The sequence below is a fragment of the Poecilia reticulata genome, chromosome 6, assembly GCF_904066995.2.
Source record: "Poecilia reticulata chromosome 6, P_reticulata-male-v2, whole genome shotgun sequence".
Classification (NCBI taxonomy): Eukaryota; Metazoa; Chordata; class Actinopteri; order Cyprinodontiformes; family Poeciliidae; genus Poecilia; species Poecilia reticulata.
Window position 1 is genome coordinate 32,461,008 of NC_088835.1, and position 16,916 is coordinate 32,477,923.

At 51.6% G+C, this 16,916-nt stretch overlaps 2 protein-coding genes and 1 long non-coding RNA gene across 5 annotated transcripts; 1 reads left to right on the top strand and 2 right to left on the bottom strand.

Annotated features, from left to right (window-relative positions):
- Positions 1–1,061: 1,061 nt before the first annotated feature.
- LOC103466820 (matrix metalloproteinase-15) lies at positions 1,062–10,768 on the bottom strand. Of its 2 annotated transcripts, none has more exons than XM_008412681.3 (10): positions 10,287–10,768; positions 9,776–9,924; positions 9,383–9,499; positions 8,995–9,287; positions 8,750–8,911; positions 6,495–6,796; positions 6,289–6,427; positions 5,628–5,778; positions 5,447–5,562; positions 1,062–1,721 (listed from the first exon to the last, which is right to left on the bottom strand). In XM_008412681.3, exons 1-10 carry the CDS (start codon positions 10,386–10,388, stop codon positions 1,270–1,272), a joined length of 1,983 nt encoding a protein of 660 aa, XP_008410903.1. In that variant the 5' UTR covers positions 10,389–10,768; the 3' UTR covers positions 1,062–1,269. The 2 variants fall into 2 exon arrangements, with proteins under 2 accessions (XP_008410903.1, XP_081464589.1); XM_081608463.1 differs by lacking the exon at positions 10,287–10,768 and adding an exon at positions 10,082–10,268.
- Positions 3,661–4,993, top strand: LOC145552061 (uncharacterized). Its single transcript, XR_014088011.1, has 3 exons — positions 3,661–3,704; positions 4,296–4,448; positions 4,773–4,993. It is a non-coding gene; the product is annotated as an uncharacterized LOC145552061 (long non-coding RNA).
- A 701-nt stretch (positions 10,769–11,469) lies between the features above and the next one.
- Positions 11,470–16,857, bottom strand: zpd (zona pellucida glycoprotein d). 2 transcript variants are annotated; one of them, XM_008412684.3, is made up of 10 exons: positions 16,708–16,857; positions 16,514–16,550; positions 16,334–16,441; positions 15,571–15,779; positions 15,340–15,494; positions 15,151–15,265; positions 12,440–12,564; positions 12,185–12,368; positions 11,991–12,096; positions 11,470–11,919 (listed from the first exon to the last, which is right to left on the bottom strand). In XM_008412684.3, exons 1-10 carry the CDS (start codon positions 16,726–16,728, stop codon positions 11,798–11,800), a joined length of 1,182 nt encoding a protein of 393 aa, XP_008410906.1. In that variant the 5' UTR covers positions 16,729–16,857; the 3' UTR covers positions 11,470–11,797. The 2 variants fall into 2 exon arrangements, with proteins under 2 accessions (XP_008410906.1, XP_008410904.1); XM_008412682.3 differs by having other exon boundaries at positions 15,340–15,497.
- Positions 16,858–16,916: the final 59 nt, after the last annotated feature.

The following is a 16,916-nucleotide window of genomic DNA, read 5'->3' on the forward strand; positions in this document are numbered from 1 at the left end:
AGAATCGGCCGACATTCTTAAATCTTGCCGTCTAAACCAGACTTAAGACTCACAAGCTCTACTCATCTCCTCTCGACCGCAGCCCAAACGCTCTCTGACTCTGGTCGCTATGGTAACGTTTATATATCCCTTCAAAATAAGATACAGATGTGCCACAAAAACGAACATTTTACTTTGGTGAACATTTTAACTCACGATACTGACTAACGGAGCCCTGAGCTTGTTTCTCTGCAACCAGACGGTCCATCTGGGAGAGATGGGAGACAATAACACCTGAAGTGTTGCTGATATCCACAGCCTGCTTGGTCTCTACGTGGTGAAGCAGCTTGAAGCTTCATTGCCTCATTAGCAGCCGGTCGCCACATGTTACACAGAGCGGCTTGTAATGTGGGACTCACCTACTGGTCCGGGATAAATCCATTCTCCTGTCTCTTCTCTGGGCCTTTTCCTCTTTGCAGAGAAACTTTCCAAATACATCTGATCTGTTTCTTAATCATTTTGCTGCTTGTGGGCTCAGTGTTGGCGCCAAGTAACCGAGAGAATCCGGTTAAAGTATTTTCAAAATAAAAGATCCTCCAGACTCAAATAATACATAAAACGGAAATATTTCACTATTTCTTGCGCGGCCCGGTACCAATTGGTCCACGGACCGGGGGTTGAGGACCACTGATTTAAACTTTTCCCTCGTCTTGATCCAGACTCAAACTGACGTGTTTTATGAGACAAACCTCCAAGAAGCAGAGCTGGAAGGAAAAGGATGTGAAGTCGGAGCCGTGTGGGACTTAAAGGGGCAGCGTCATGAAAAACCAACTGCATTCTGCAACTATTCAGCTGCAAAACGCCTGGGTGGACCTAGCCCCGCCTTCAAGGCGCAGCTCCTCCCCATTCAGCTCCTTCAGACTAGCCAGCAGCAATTAGCAGGTGGAACGGCTGCTCAGAGCAGCACTGGTAAAAATGTTAAAGGGTTAATAGAGGAGCCATGTTGGGACAACTTCCTGGAGGAAGAGCTTCAGGAAGCGCAGGAGCTTCTTAAAGAGACAGAGGCCCAATTTAAAGGCCCCTGGAGCGGATCCACCTGGAGCGGATCCGAAACGCGCTGCTGTCCAGATGGTTAACGCAGCAGCAGCCGGGCCGTCGGACCGAAGGCCCACAGACTGGAGCTGCAACACGTTTAACCAAATCTGATATGGAAGGAGGAGGCAAGGGGTGGTAGAGTTCTGGTGACGGATCGGGGTCGGGTGGTGGTACCAGATTGGCCCGTGGACTGGGTCAGACCCAGTCCTGCAGAGAGCGCTTGCAGTGCACCAGGGCCCGGGGCGGCTCCTTGTTCTGCAGAGTCCGGAGGATGGCGTAGACCAGAACCAGGATGCACAGGATGAGCAGCAGCGGCGCCGTCACCATGACCAGGGTCATGACCTTTGACTCACTGTCGACCACTGTCACCACCATGTTCACTTCCTGGTCCGGGTCATCCTCTGTGCTGCCGGGTCTGAGCTCCCGGTCCGGCCCGCGGCCCGGTTCGGTCGGCTGTGGGGGTCGGCCCGGTTCCGTCCCCGGGTTCCGCTCGGTTTCTGGGTCCGGGTCTGGATCCGGGTCCGGCTCGGGGGCCCCGACGCAGCCCATGAAGTCCTTCAGGATGGAGCGGGGGTAGCCGCGGTCCGCCTCCGTCCGGCGGTTATCGAACCTCCAGTAACTGGACCCTTTGTAGAAGTAGGTGGAGGCTGCAGGGCGGGAGAAGCAGAACAGAACCACGAGGGCGGGTCCGTCAGAATGTCGCAGATAAAAAAGGAAACAGAGAAGAAGAGAATTAAACGTCTTCATCTGCTGCATTTAAGCGAATCAACCAGGTGACACAGGAATGCTGATGCTACGTAAGGCTGCAATAAACAGGAAGCAGAGGTTGGAAACAGGAAGCAGAGGTTGGAAACAGGAAGCAGAGGTTGGAAACAGGAAGCAGAGGTTGGAAACAGGAAGTACAGGTTGGAAACAGGAAGCAGAGGTTGGAAACAGGAAGCAGAGGTTGGAAACAGGAAGCAGAGGTTGGAAACAGGAAGCAGAGGTTGGAAACAGGAAGCATAGGTTGGAAACAGGAAGCAGAGGTTGGAAACAGGAAGCAGAGGTTGGAAACAGGAAGGAAGTAGAGGTTGGAAGTAGAGATTGGAAGTAGAGGTAGGAAACAGGAAGTAGAGGTTGGAAGTAGAGGTTGGAAACAGGAAGTAGAGGTTGGAAACAGGAAGTAGAGGTTGGAAACAGGAAGTAGAGGTTGGAAACAGGAAGTAGAGGTTGGAAACAGGAAGTAGAGGTTGGAAACAGGAAGCAGAGGTTGGAAACAGGAAGTACAGGTTGGAAACAGGAAGCAGAGGTTGGAAACAGGAAGCAGAGGTTGGAAACAGGAAGCATAGGTTGGAAACAGGAAGCAGAGGTTGGAAACAGGAAGTACAGGTTGGAAACAGGAAGCACAGGTTGGAAACAGGAAGTAGAGGTTGGAAACAGGAAGTAGAGGTTGGAAGTAGAGGTTGGAAACAGGAAGTAGAGGTTAGAAACAGGAAGTAGAGGTTGGAAACAGGAAGTACAGGTTGGAAACAGGAAGTACAGGTTGGAAACAGGAAGCAGAGGTTGGAAACAGGAAGCAGAGGTTGGAAACAGGAAGTACAGGTTGGAAACAGGAAGCAGAGGTTGGAAACAGGAAGTACAGGTTGGAAACAGGAAGCAGAGGTTGGAAACAGGAAGCAGAAGTTGGAAACAGGAAGGAAGTAGAGGTTGGAAGTAGAGGTTGGAAACAGGAAGTAGAGGTTAGAAACAGGAAGTAGAGGTTGGAAGTAGAGGTTGGAAACAGGAAGTAGAGGTTGGAAACAGGAAGCATAGGTTGGAAACAGGAAGCAGAGGTTGGAAACAGGAAGTACAGGTTGGAAACAGGAAGCAGAGGTTGGAAACAGGAAGTAGAGGTTGGAAGCAGGAAGTAGAGGTTGGAAGTAGAGGTTGGAAACAGGAAGTAGAGGTTGGATACAGGAAGTAGAGGTTGGAAGTAGAGGTTGGAAACAGGAAGTAGAGGTTAGAAACAGGAAGCAGAGGTTGGGAACAGGAAGGAAGTAGAGGTTGGAAGTAGAGATTGGAAGTAGAGGTTGGAAGCAGGAAGTAGAGGTTGGAAGTAGAGGTTGGAAACAGGAAGTAGAGGTTGGAGACAGGAAGTAGAGGTTGGAAACAGGAAGTAGAGGTTGGAAACAGGAAGTACAGGTTGGAAACAGGAAGCAGAGGTTGGAAACAGGAAGTACAGGTTGGAAACAGGAAGCAGAGGTTGGAAACAGGAAGCAGAGGTTGGAAACAGGAAGCATAGGTTGGAAACAGGAAGCAGAGGTTGGAAACAGGAAGTACAGGTTGGAAACAGGAAGCAGAGGTTGGAAACAGGAAGCAGAGGTTGGAAGCAGGGAGTGGAGAATGGAAGTAGAGGTTGGAAACAGGAAGCAGAGGTTGGAAACAGGAAGCAGAGGTTGGAAACAGGAAGCATAGGTTGGAAACAGGAAGCAGAGGTTGGAAACAGGAAGCAGAGGTTGGAAACAGGAAGCAGAGGTTGGAAAAAGGAAGTACAGGTTGGAAACAGGAAGCAGAGGTTGGAAACAGGAAGCAGAAGTTGGAAACAGGAAGGAAGTAGAGGTTGGAAGTAGAGGTTGGAAACAGGAAGTAGAGGTTAGAAACAGGAAGTAGAGGTTGGAAGTAGAGGTTGGAAACAGGAAGCAGAGGTTGGAAACAGGAAGCAGAGGTTGGAAACAGGAAGCATAGGTTGGAAACAGGAAGCAGAGGTTGGAAACAGGAAGTACAGGTTGGAAACAGGAAGCAGAGGTTGGAAACAGGAAGCATAGGTTGGAAACAGGAAGCAGAGGTTGGAAACAGGAAGAAGTAGAGGTTGGAAGTAGAGATTGGAAGTAGAGGTAGGAAACAGGAAGTAGAGGTTGGAAGTAGAAGTTGGAAACAGGAAGTAGAGGTTGGATACAGGAAATAGAGGTTGTATACAGGAAGCAGAGGTTGGAAACAGGAAGCATAGGTTGGAAACAGGAAGCAGAGGCAGAGGTTGGAAAAAGGAAGTACAGGTTGGAAACAGGAAGCAGAGGTTGGAAACAGGAAGCATAGGTTGGAAACAGGAAGCATAGGTTGGAAACAGGAAGCAGAGGTTGGAAACAGGAAGTACAGGTTGGAAACAGGAAGCAGAGGTTGGAAAAAGGAAGCACAGGTTGGAAACAGGAAGCAGAGGTTGGAAACAGGAAGGAAGTAGAGGTTGGAAGTAGAGGTTGGAAGTAGAGGTTGGAAACAGGAAGTAGAGGTTGGATACAGGAAGTAGAGGTTGGAAGTAGAGGTTGGAAACAGGAAGTAGAGGTTAGAAACAGGAAGTAGAGGTTGGAAGCAGGAAGTAGAGGTTGGAAGCAGGAAGTAGAGGTTGGAAGCAGGAAGTAGAGGTTGGAAACAGGAAGTAGAGGTTGGAAAAAGGAAGTACAGGTTGGAAACAGGAAGCAGAGGTTGGAAACAGGAAGCAGAGGTTGGAAACAGGAAGCATAGGTTGGAAACAGGAAGCAGAGGTTGGAAACAGGAAGTACAGGTTGGAAACAGGAAGCAGAGGTTGGAAACAGGAAGTAGAGGTTGGAAACAGGAAGCAGAGGTTGGAAACAGGAAGCAGAGGTTGGAAACAGGAAGCAGAGGTTGGAAAAAGGAAGTACAGGTTGGAAACAGGAAGCAGAGGTTGGAAACAGGAAGCAGAAGTTGGAAACAGGAAGGAAGTAGAGGTTGGAAGTAGAGGTTGGAAACAGGAAGTAGAGGTTAGAAACAGGAAGTAGAGGTTGGAAGCAGGAAGTAGAGGTTGGAAGTAGAGGTTGGAAACAGGAAGTAGAGGTTGGATACAGGAAGTAGAGGTTGGAAGCAGGAAGTAGAGGTTGGAAACAGGAAGTAGAGGTTGGAAACAGGAAGTAGAGGTTAGAAACAGGAAGTAGAGGTTGGAAGCAGGAAGTAGAGGTTGGAAGCAGGAAGTAGAGGTTGGAAGCAGGAAGTAGAGGTTGGAAACAGGAAGTAGAGGTTGGAACTAGCATGGACCAGAGAGAGTCCTTCCTGCTGCAGGTCTGGACTGGGAAAGTGGCTACATCAGTAAACTTGTTTCCATCCACCTCATGCGAGTATAAAAACTTTTTCGTGGCATTGAGTTATTTCTAATTCCACGTTTTCCTTTTCTAATGCAACGTGAACAGCTACTGATGGTGGCAGGGCCACAAGGGGGCGCTGTTCACCACAACCAGCAGCTGCCCTGGTTCATCAGCGACTGAAGTCCCAAACGTTGGTCCGGTCAGAACCGACCTGAAGGAGTCCAATCAGAACCGCTCTGACCAGGCTCTGCTCCTCTACTGGCTCTGGTTTCCAGCTTCCTTCTCTGTTGGTTGGGGGCGGAGCTACAAACAGGAAGCAGTACCTCCATCCTCGCTGAGGAAGGCTCCCCTGGGCGAGGCCGGGATCTTGCCCCACCTGCTGATGGGTTTGGGGAAGTCGCGGTCGGTGCTGCGCGTCTCCTCGTTGTAGCGCCAGTACCTGCAGACAAGCAGCAGCTGATGACTCAGGGCGGCAGGAGCGTCCGCGGGCGCCGCAGGGCGTACCTGTCGCCGCTGAAGAAGTAGGTGAACTCGTTGGGCTCCCACCAGATGGCGGCGTCGATCCGATGGGCGGGGATTCCTCGGCCATATTGATGCAGCGGCTGAGGATAGCCGGGCAGAACGTCGGCCTCCCGGAACAGCCAGAACCTGTCGCCTGGAGGACAGACGGGGAGACAGACAGGAGGACAGAGAGGGGGACAGACGGGGAGACACAGGAGGACAGAGAGGGAGACAGACAGGAGGACAGACGGGACAGACAGGAGGACAGAGAGGGGGACAGACAGGGAGACAGACAGGAGGACAGACAGGGAGACACAGGAGGACAGAGAGGAGGACAGACGAGGAGACAGGATGTTACATCGGCCATGAATAAAGGTTTAAAGGGCCCCGCCTACCGGCCCGTTTCAGCCAATGGCAACGTGCCGCTGCTGGTCATGTGACTCGTGACCAAAGAGTTTTCCTTCCTGTTGCCGTTTTAAACAAAATGTATTATTTAATTTTAATTTGCTCATTTCTGCGGTTGGTGCAGCAGAGAGAACTTTAACTCCGCGTTTTCCTGCTGCAGCTCGGCCCGACACACCGGAACCACACTGGGTCCCTCCCCTCATGTTGAGAAACCTTCCCACTATGGTGTCGGTGAAAGGAAGCAGCAGGAAGTCTCTACCTTTAAAGAAGACAAATTTCCCGTCGTGTCGTTCGTAGGCGGCGTCGATGTCGTCAGGGAGACCGTTCCAGAAGACAGAGATGGGCATGGGGTAGTTCTCCAGGACCCGGTTCCTCCGGACCCTCCAGAACCAGCGGCCCTGCAAACAGCCACAGCTTACAGCTCAGGTTCTAGAAGCCGGGCCGGGTTTTAGGGTCGGCTCTCACCTTGAAGACAAACATCTCGCCCCGCAGCAACGTCAACGTGTCAAAGTCTCCATCACAGATGCTGGGCGGGGCGTCTCTCCTGACCGCCGGCGTGACCGGGTCCGGCCCGGTCCGGGCGGTGATGGGCGAAGTCAGATGAGAGGTAGGCGTGGCCAGAGGAGGGGTGGGGGTTGGATCCGGCTCGGTTTGGGTCGGGTCGGGGGGACCAGGCGTTGAGTGGGTGGGTGAGGAGGATGTGGAGGGGGGCGTGGTGGTGATGTCATCATGGTGCGTGGGAGGAGCATCAGAGGCTACAGGAGGACCTGAGGAAGAAGAGAGCGAAACAGAACCTGAGGGAACGACGGACAGAACCCGACCCAACAGAACCGAACAGGACGCCTGCAGAGCCACATGCAGCTGTCCTGACATGCGGCCTCTCTGAGCAGCTGGTTGCTAAGCAACCAGCTGGCATCCTGCAGCTCCTGATCCCTTGATTTCTGGCCGACTGTGAGCATGTCGGATCATACGAGCCAACAGAACCGGGTCGCCTCAGCAGCTTGAGGAGGAAAACAGGAAAAATGCACTTCCTGTTCTGACGCTGGTGTGAATTTTCCCAGATTCCTTAGATTCTCAGAATCTGTCGCCACGTTCAGAATCACATGAACATCCAGTTCTGATCCGACTCATCTGTCGTCTCCCTCGGTTCCTAATGGATCTTTGATGAAGACTCCTGAGTGGTTCTGTGGTCTTTAGCTTCACTGGATCCGGTTCTGATGCAGGAATATTATCTGACCAGAGGAATCTGAAGCTGCTGTCCTTCACTAGCGAACAGATTCCTTTGAACGGAACTGTTCTTCGTATGGCTTTGGTGATGAATGATGCTCTGCTTTCAGGTCAGCAGGTATTGTTGTTTTTATTTAATTTAAAAATATTGAATTAAATTAATACAACTGATTGTTTTTATATTTAATGGAGCAGAAAATGATTTTTTATTTCTGCTAAACCAACTCAAGCCTATTTTTCTTTAATTGAGCTTCTAAATCATAAATGGATCTAAATGTTTTTAAAGCACATGACAGTGAAGAACAAGTTGTTTTATTTCCATGACTTCATTAGAAAGCTTTGACACTTCAGACGCAGTAAATAACGAACATTTACCAAACATTAGGAGGAAACAGCAATATTTTCATTTCAGGTTGAATTATATACTGAACAAAAATATAAAGGCCCATGTCAGATATTGTTGCCATGTGGAGGTCCAGCCTGCTGCGAGCATCAAGACTCTGTTATTTACTCAGTGCATTGTGGGACATGTCCACTGGGTGATCAGACAAGATGAGCAACAGCTGGACAATAAACGGCCCCAACATGTCGCGTCACGTCATAAAGCCTCAGATGTCGTGGAGCCGGTGGCGTGTTGGACGTCCAGCAGAGCAGCAGCTGCCCGGCTCAGTGCCCGTTATCGGACCGGCGGCCGTTTAAGAGCTGGTTTCCAACAGACTGCAGATCCTCGTCTGACCGACTCGCCGCATCGGCTCGTCCATCAGAGGATCGGCTCAGACCAGCGACACACAGCTGATTGGTCTGAACTCCAGACGCATCAGACTGTAACCGCCTACGGGAAGCCAACTGGGTCAGAACCAGACTCCTCAGCCTGACCCCGATCATGACTGTCAATCTGCTACAAATAGCCGAACCTCGATGTTCTTAATGCCGATATGAAGATCAGTAATTACTGAAAATATAGTTAGAGTTTCTCTATGTATTGCGTATGTTCATGAAACTCTTACATTTGACACAGTAAGAGGAGGGGGGCGTGGTGGTGATGTCATCATGGGACGTGGTGGTGATGTCATCATGGTGCGTGGGAGGATGTCACAGGGCTTATATTTTAGTTCAGTGTATGTTCAGATGTGTTATTGCGGAGTCGATCTCAGGTTAGCTGGTCTGTGACTGTTAAACGGTTAAGTGTTCCACTGCAGTAGAGTGTAATACCCATAGTGAGAGCCAGGGGGCGCAGCTCCAGAACGGAGCCCTGAGGAACTCCACAACTGATTTATAACAAAAGAAACATTTATTGATCAAAACTTTAGCAACAGGGCAGAATGCCGAGCAGACGGTTAGCAAAACGCTCCAGACCTGACTGAAGCAGGACCTGCTGACCTCCTGACCCGCTGACCTCCTGACATTCTGACCCGCTGACCTCCTGACCCGCTGACCTCCTGACATTCTGACCTCCTGACCCGCTGACCTCCTCCCTGCCTGCGCCGCCTCACCATACATGCGCTGGACCCCTGCGATGTCGTCGCCATGCAGGCTGAAGTTTTGCGCGTTGCTCCACTGGTAGAAAGGAGCCATGATGGCGGCGGGGTTCTCTGAGTGCTCCAGGCCCAGAGCGTGGCCTAGTTCATGCACCGCCACCAGGAAGAGGTCGATACCTGCAGCACAGGTGACAGACACAAATGTCACCATGGAAACGTTACAGGATGGACAGCCCGACTGCAACCGCCCAGAATCGGACCTTCCTGGTTCTGGGCGTCCAGCGTCCATGGCTCGTCGGCGTCGAAGTGCGTGTCTCCGCCCGTTCCCGGCCCGGGGTAGAAGGCGTGGGCCAGCGACCCGCCCTCGCCGTCGAACAGGGACATGTCTCCATGGAAACCAGAGGCGAAGAGGAGCAGGATGTCGACGGCGCCCCCCGCAGGTCGCTCCTGGAAGGACAGCGGCGTCACGCTGCTCCACACGCCAAAGGCCCGGCGGATTGCGTTGGAGGTCCGGTTCAGACCCAGCGAGGGCGGGATCCGCTGGTCCAGGATGCTGGTGGAGCGGGACAGACGCCTTCAGAACCGGAACCAGCAGAACCGGAACCTTTGGTCTGAAACGTGGCTCGCTTCAGCCTCAGGGAGACCAACCTGAAGGAGAGCTGCTCCTTATCCCAGCGCTGACCCGTCAGGGCGAAGCGCCTGGTCCTGACCTCGCCGGCCTCAGGCGTCCTGTCGGGGAGGGCGCAGCGAGGCCGCCGCATCGCCCTGCGCCACACACACAGCTCAGGCTGGCCGATGTGCTAACAAAGACTGACTTTAAATGAAATGTTTCACTTATTGAAACACACATCGCCTCAATATTCATGAATATAAAAGCACACCACACTTTTCAGATTTTCTTTGAGCTTTGCTCTGCTGCTCTGATCCAAATTAAATAAAATAATTAATGTTTGCAGTCAGAACTGGGAAATGTTTAAAAGGTTAAAGGTCTATGAACGTCGTGTTGGGCCTGCAGATGGTTGCCATGGTAACGGAGCTTACGCCAGCGTGGCGCCGTCCAGGCGGCCGGTCGGGTCCAGGCCGTAGACGCGCTGCATGTCACTGACGGCTCTGGACAGAATCTGGACCGAAAGCGGGCCGGACATCTGGAGACCGGACCGGGACAGGTAGCCGAAACGACGGAGCCACTCCTACCAGAACACACACACACACACACACACACACACAGGTTTTCAGGTCACAGGCTGAACTGGACCCGGTTCCAGCAGCAGATGGTTCACATCAACATTCCTGCTCTGACAGACGAGGAGAAACTCAGCAAGAGACGCCTTCAGAACCGAACCGGACCTGGAGGAACGGGTCAGGGGAACCATCAGGATTCCTGAGGGAGAAAATCCTGAGCAGCAGATCAACCAGATGTTCATGACTTCAGCACGGAACTGGAAAAGGTTCGGACTGGAAAAGGTTCGGACTGGACTGCACATCATTCTGTATTAAACTGTAAGGGAACTTTGATCCAGGGGCCGGAAGTGGGAACGCCGCTCCTCTTTACCTCCGGGTTGAAGTTTTCCTCATCAGGCGTCTCTGCGCTGCAGGAGACCAGCGGAACCAGCGGAACCAGGCAGACCGACATGATGATGATGATGATGCGCATCTTCCTCTCTGGCCGCAGCTGATGCGATGATGATGATGATGATGAAGATGAAGTAACTTTGAGCGCTTCCTCCTCCTCCGCAGCCCGTCCGGATTCCGAACTCTGGAGTTCTGATCTAAAGTTGGACCGAAAAACGGCTCGGATCCTCCGGCCCGGTCCAATCCAGGGATCAGCTGCAGCAGGACTCACATTCCCGAACTGAACCGAGCTCAGAAGAACCGGATCCTGGAAAGTTCAACAGTTCCTTTCGTCACCGTGGAGAAGTGGATCAGAACCAATCAGAACCTGTGAGGTTCTGCTCACACCGTCAGGTCACATTATTTCAACATCTAAAGCCGAAAAACGACGGAAAAACCCGAATAAAGTCGATCCATGATGTCAGAGCAGGTCTCCTCCCTGTATGGCAGGTCATTATATCACATAATAGAAGCCCAGTTTTTTTTTAACTGCTTGGATTCGAAATTTGCCCTCACCGGCCACTTTATTAGGTACACCTGGCCAGAGTCCTCGTTAAACCTGACCATCTCCATCCCTTCACCGAGGCGGTTCTGGTTCTGATGGTTCCTCCTCTGGTCTCAGTCCAACAAGTCCAAATATGCAGAACCGCGTTCTTAATTTCCAAATAAATGTCATAATCTGAACAAACAGGAAGAAACTGCTCAGAAACCAAAGATGCAATTCTGTTTATTTCATGTTCTATAAAGCAGTCCGGTCCCGACAACCCGGTTACTCTGTCGGTTCTGAGCATCATCACCTCCAGAGCTGCTGCTCTGTGATTGGCCGAGTCCATGGACGGTTCTAGATGGGGGGCCAGTGGGGCCCCGACGGGGCCAGGGCCCCAGTAGAATCGGTCCTGGTTGATCACTGAGGGTTTTAAACTGCAGGTAGCCGGGCCCTTTAAGGGACCTCCAAGCAGCTGAATCTGGGCCTGTTCTGAATTGAAATAACTAGATTATTCTCTGGTCAAACGGCTTGCCGTACCTCCTGAAGTTGACCTACATTCATAAGGAGCCGAGGCCGCCACCTGCTGTTCTTGTTGTAGAATTGCAGCTGTGCAAACAGATTTAATAAAAAATTGGAATAGTTTCTTTCCAACTTTATTTATTACCACTTTAATATTTAGTAAGTTATTAGTTTTCTGTTGGCAAAATTAACAAAAATCTTTTGACCGTCTACAGGATGACTTCAACACGTCATGAGCCCCCGGTCCGGTTTGGTCCGGTTCCTCCATCATAACAGATTTAACACCTTATTTTCTGCATCATAAACATAATAAATCTTATTTTGGGTTTTCTGGCTGGAATGAATCACATCTAGAACTTGAAAGTATTTAGAGTTTTATAAAAAGCTGCTGTGAACAGGAGGAAAACAGGAAGTGATGAAAGAGGGTCTATTGGAGCTTCCTGCCATCAGGGGCCCTCGGGTCCGGGGACCCGCCTCCTGCCGGCCTTGGCCACGACGATGAGGAGGGTGAGGAAGAGGCCCAGCGTCCAGACTGCGGCCACAGGAAGAACCGCCGCCGTCAGAACATCTGGAACAAAGCAGACATGAAGAACAGAACCTGGAGATGATGAAGGACGAGGAGGAGGAGGAGCAGCTCACTGGACTCGGGCCGGTCCGGAACCTCGACCCGGATCGGTCCGTAAGACAACAGACCACGACTGGGCAACGGCCTGACGGCTTCCCGCTTGCTGATGGCGCCACAGCTCTGAGGACAAAAACTGTAAGTTCTAGGAGGACCAGAGGAACCGGGCCAGGTCGGAACCGGGCCAGGTCGGAACCGGGCCAGGGCTCACCGGCAGGCAGGACGGCTGGTCATCCTGCTCGCACAGCTGCACGCGGCAGTGCAGGTAGAACTCGGCGGGTCCAGCGGTGAAGCGGAACATCTGGAAGCGGAACCGGACCCCAGAGCTCCGGCCATTGGGCCCGGCCCGCTCCTCAGCCAGCGGGAGGAAGGTCACGGTGGGGTCGGCCACGCAGCTGAGGAAGAGGAGGAGGAAGGGTGAGGAACTGCTTCCTTCAGCACAGAGAGGAGCAGAACCGGTTCTGACCCGTTCTGGATGAGGCTGTGAAGCAGTCTGGAGGCGTTGGGCTGCCGGGACTGGCTGGCCCAGCAGTCATCGACCCGGAGCAGGAAGAAGTCCGCAGGCTCAGCCACGGAGACCTCCACATGCACCTGCAACAGCGAGAGGGCCCGGGGTCAAAGGTCAAAGGAGAGGGTTAAACTGCAACACGAACAATATTTCAATGTTTCACAGCATGTTGGATTCGTCTCAAAGCTGCAGCATGAAAAATGATGCGGGTTAAAACCGTTATGTTGATACGGGTGTCGCTAGTGCTGAGCTAAGCATTTTACTGAGGTGTTATGATCCGTTTCCCTCTAGTTAAACTTTAATCACTGATTTATTGACGTCAGCATGAGGCCTTGAGCCATTAGCCTGATCACTTCCAGATAATATTACATTGTTTAAAGCAGCATTGATACCCAAGTATTGATCTTCTGCAACTACGTCCCTTAATCATTCGAAGCGCCATGATGTACATCGGAAGTGAGAATCGGGAGGATTGAACTGAGCGGCTAAACTCGTTTTTTGTCATTTTATTCCTGGTTTCTACTTGCTGAGCTAATTTGTCTGAACGCAACACACCTGGTTGGGGCTCATATCCGGTGGCATTTACAGCTAGAAACCGACCCGAACCTCCGAACCTCCTGACCGTTGATCAAATGACCCACTTTGCCTGAATTCACGCCACATGATTCATGTCACCATGTCATAAACAGCGTTTCCCCTTAAAAACGTACAGAAGACGAGACGCTAATCATTTTCCCCAAACATGCTAGGCTACCTGACGGCGTGGCACCGTTTCCATGGTTACTGATGGTTCGACGCCACCGTCTCCATATTGCGGTATTTGTCGTCTTTCTAATCATACTTATAAAGTATATGAACGTTAATCTTCTTACCCGAGTGTTGGCTGTAAATCCGCGGTTACACCAAGAGCTGCCGGTTATGATTGAGGCTGATGTCCATCGCGCGTTTTTCCTCATCAAAATAAAATGACAAGCTTGGTTTTGACCCTCGTCCGTCGTGCAGCTGACCGCGCAGCACCTGGTGGCCATTTTACTGCGAAATCAACTTAAAAAAGCGATATTAGGCTACCACATTTACTATTTTAAAGGCTTTATACAGGAGAGAACAGGTTTGGACATCCATCGTGGTGGAGACAGTGACGTCAGGTGCAAAGGATCATATTTATTTATTTAAATTAACTTGTTTATTTAATTGCCTAATTAACCGCTACATGGCTTGATTAGACCATCACTGTTATGATAAAATGTTCTTCCTACTGATTACCTTCATGCTGAGTTTGCTATGATAAACACCGTCAGGTCAGTTCATGTAGATTTCCTCACAAATTGCGCCCCCTGGCGCCGCCACTGCTCCAGACCGGACTTTGTCTCTAGAAACGTTTTAATGGTGTCGGGATTTTATTTCTAGCAGAAATGTCACCAAATTTACAGCATAAATTTAATGTTCAGCATCTTCACTGGATGCAAAACATTCACATCCAAACCACAACGTGACTCACTAGTTACGCGTTTCGTTTCTCGCCCCCCTTCAACCCGCCTGGCGCTCAGACATGCGCAGTGGTTTCCTCTGAGCGCAGACGTGTGCGGCAGAATCCCGCAGCATAAATCATCAGATGTGTGAATCCAGCAGCGCTTCGGGTTCAGACGGTGGGACCGGGTCCAACTTCTACAGCCACTTGGAAAGAAGCGCAGGAAGCCGAGCTGTGAGGTGATGCTAGCAAAGCTAGCCGTTCAGGGACACCCTGAGCCAAACGCCTCACTCTCTGCCTCAGCTGTTGAGCGGAGGTGCTGACCGACGTGCCGCATGTATGGAACAACGCTGTGACCAAAGTCTGCAACGCAGTGACGTGACATTCATGAACGATCCGATTCTTCTGAACGGCTCTTTACTAAGAGCGACAGGCCTGGAGCCTCGCTGAGAGCCGTTCTCTGTTCTGGTGCTCTGCAGCAACCATTTTATTTAATTATACTCGTTGATATTTGATCAGCGAATAAATAAAACGAGCCTGAGAGCAGACGGCTCACTGCGCTCTGACCGTTTGGTCTCCCGTCATGTGGCAGATGCTGCAGCTCTGCTGCTGGGCTTCATGCAGCAGGAGAGAGGAAGTCAGTCGCCTTCTGCTTGGTTGCGTCTCGCTTGCTGCTCCTTGGTCAGAGTTCATAGTTGAGCGTTTGGTGCGTTACATTAATGCTGGTTTCTGACATGGGGAACCGCCCAGGGAGTTATCGTTTCAGGGATGGCAGGAGAACTCCGGATTGTGGCAGAGATGGAAGCAAAGCAGAACGAAGAGTTTGAATCGATAATGATTGATTTCAGCTCCAAGTGTTTCATATCTGGGTGTTTTGAATCTTTCAGATCAATTTGATCATATTTCACATTTATTGAGTCGTGTGGCGCAGGACGCCGGTCTTGACCCGATCTCCGGTTGGGTGGTCTTGACTACAGCACTAGAGATCGGTGATCGGTACAGTAGAAAACAAAAATCCATAGTAATTAATTTAGTAAGTCAATTAATCGGTTTTGAAAGAATCAAACATTTTGCATCAAGATAAAACCTTTAAGTTTTAGCTTCACATTCTGGAAGAATCCATTAGTCAGCTTTTTTCATTCAGTCATTATTCGGTTAATCTAGATTAATCGGACCAGAACCGGGTCCGCTGTCTCCTCACCGGGTCCTGCAGCTCTATGGTCGGCGTGCCGCTCAAGGCCCGGCTGAAGCTGCTGTCGGCGAACAGCCCCATCCGGATGGTGGCGTCCGTCTCCTCCACCTGCATCACCGTCTGGCTGGTCAGCCAGGAGACCTACATTACCGCCGGAGGTCCAAACTGTGGCGGGATGACCGGAACCGGTCTTCTCACCTGGAGATGGGCCGGACCGGAAAAGGCAGGCTGACTCTGCGAAGGTTCGGGTAGACGCAGGTGAAGTCCAGCTTAATGGCCGGGTCTCTGATGATGTTCCCGCTGACCTGAGGTTCCGATTGGACCGTGAGGGAGTACAGGAGGTGGGTCGAGTTCTTCTGCAACATAACAGACGGAGTCGGTTTGGATCACGGATGAGGAAGGTCTGAAGCAGTGGGACCGGACCGGTACCTGCAGCGGTTTCCCTCCGCAGGCCAGGTACTTCTCCCTGGAGGTCCGGAACATGAAGAACGGCGTCCCGGCGATCACCTCCCTCTGGGCCCGGCAGGACCGGTTCGGCAGGTGCAGCGACTCCAGCGGGACCTTCAGGTAGGAGAAGAAATCCTCCGCGGCCCGGATGCTCATGAAGTCTCTGCCGCACAGGACCTTCACCTGCGCGCCTGTAGGAGGACAGACAGGAGGACGGACAGCGTCATGGCGACAGAAACCCGCAAAAAGCTGCAGAGCGTGAAGAAAAAGGAAAAAGGAAAACGACTCCGGAGCTTTAAGCAAACGGAAGCACCTGATTGGTTAACCAGATTCATCCTAAATTAAAGCTCATTTCCATGGAAACAGCAGACACCCGCAGGCTGTGCGGAGCGTCCGCAAACTAAATAATCTGCGGGACTTTCTGGCTTTAGACCCAGAGCATCCAGACACACCGCAGCTGCTCATCACCGGCAAAACCGGAGAACATATTTGGCAATTTGATCGTTTAACGAGCGGCCATGTTTTCTGCGGGACAAACTGCGGCCGCTGGTTGGTCATTTGCTGACCAATCCACTGACAGGTGACGTCATGGCTCAGAACCAGGATCTGAGCCAGCGGGTCCAGATGAGTCCAAACCTGCTGGTTCTGCTGCTGAATAAGAACCGACATGATTTTAACGGGTCGAGCCTTCAGAACCAGACCTGAGGTCCGGAGCCACCAGGACCTCCGGGACCTGAGCACGTACCGTGTTCGCAGTTCGGGCCGTAAAGTCCCGCGGCGCAGCGGCAGGTCCTCCGGTCCGCGGACAGAACGCAGGTCCGGGGGTCACTGCAGTTCTCCAGGCTGCAGCTTCCTGCTCACATGGAGGACGGGATGAGTCCATCCGAACCGGAAACCACACAAGAAAAACTTCTTCTGTCCTTACCTTCAACTCTGAGACACATGAAGCCGAAGAGGATCAGCTGGAAGACAGAGCAACATTTAGCTCTTCAAACTGCACAAGTCAGCCGGTTCTGACGGTCCATTCAGACGGTTCTGACCGGTTCTGACGGTCCAGTCAGCCGGTTCTGACGGTCCATTCAGACGGTTCTGACCGGTTCTGACGGTCCAAATACCCACCTTGAAACCGAGCGGCCCCATGTTCCGGGAATCAGTAGATTCGGTTCGGTTCGGTTCGGTTCTGTTCCTCTGCGCTGACAGAGGATCCACGCCGCCTCTCCTCCGCTCGTTTTCAACAGCTGCAATCAGACACACCTGGTTTCACCTGCGAGCCGCGCATGCGCCTTAAACACCCGTTTGGCCTGTTAATTTGATGTCTGCCGCGCCTG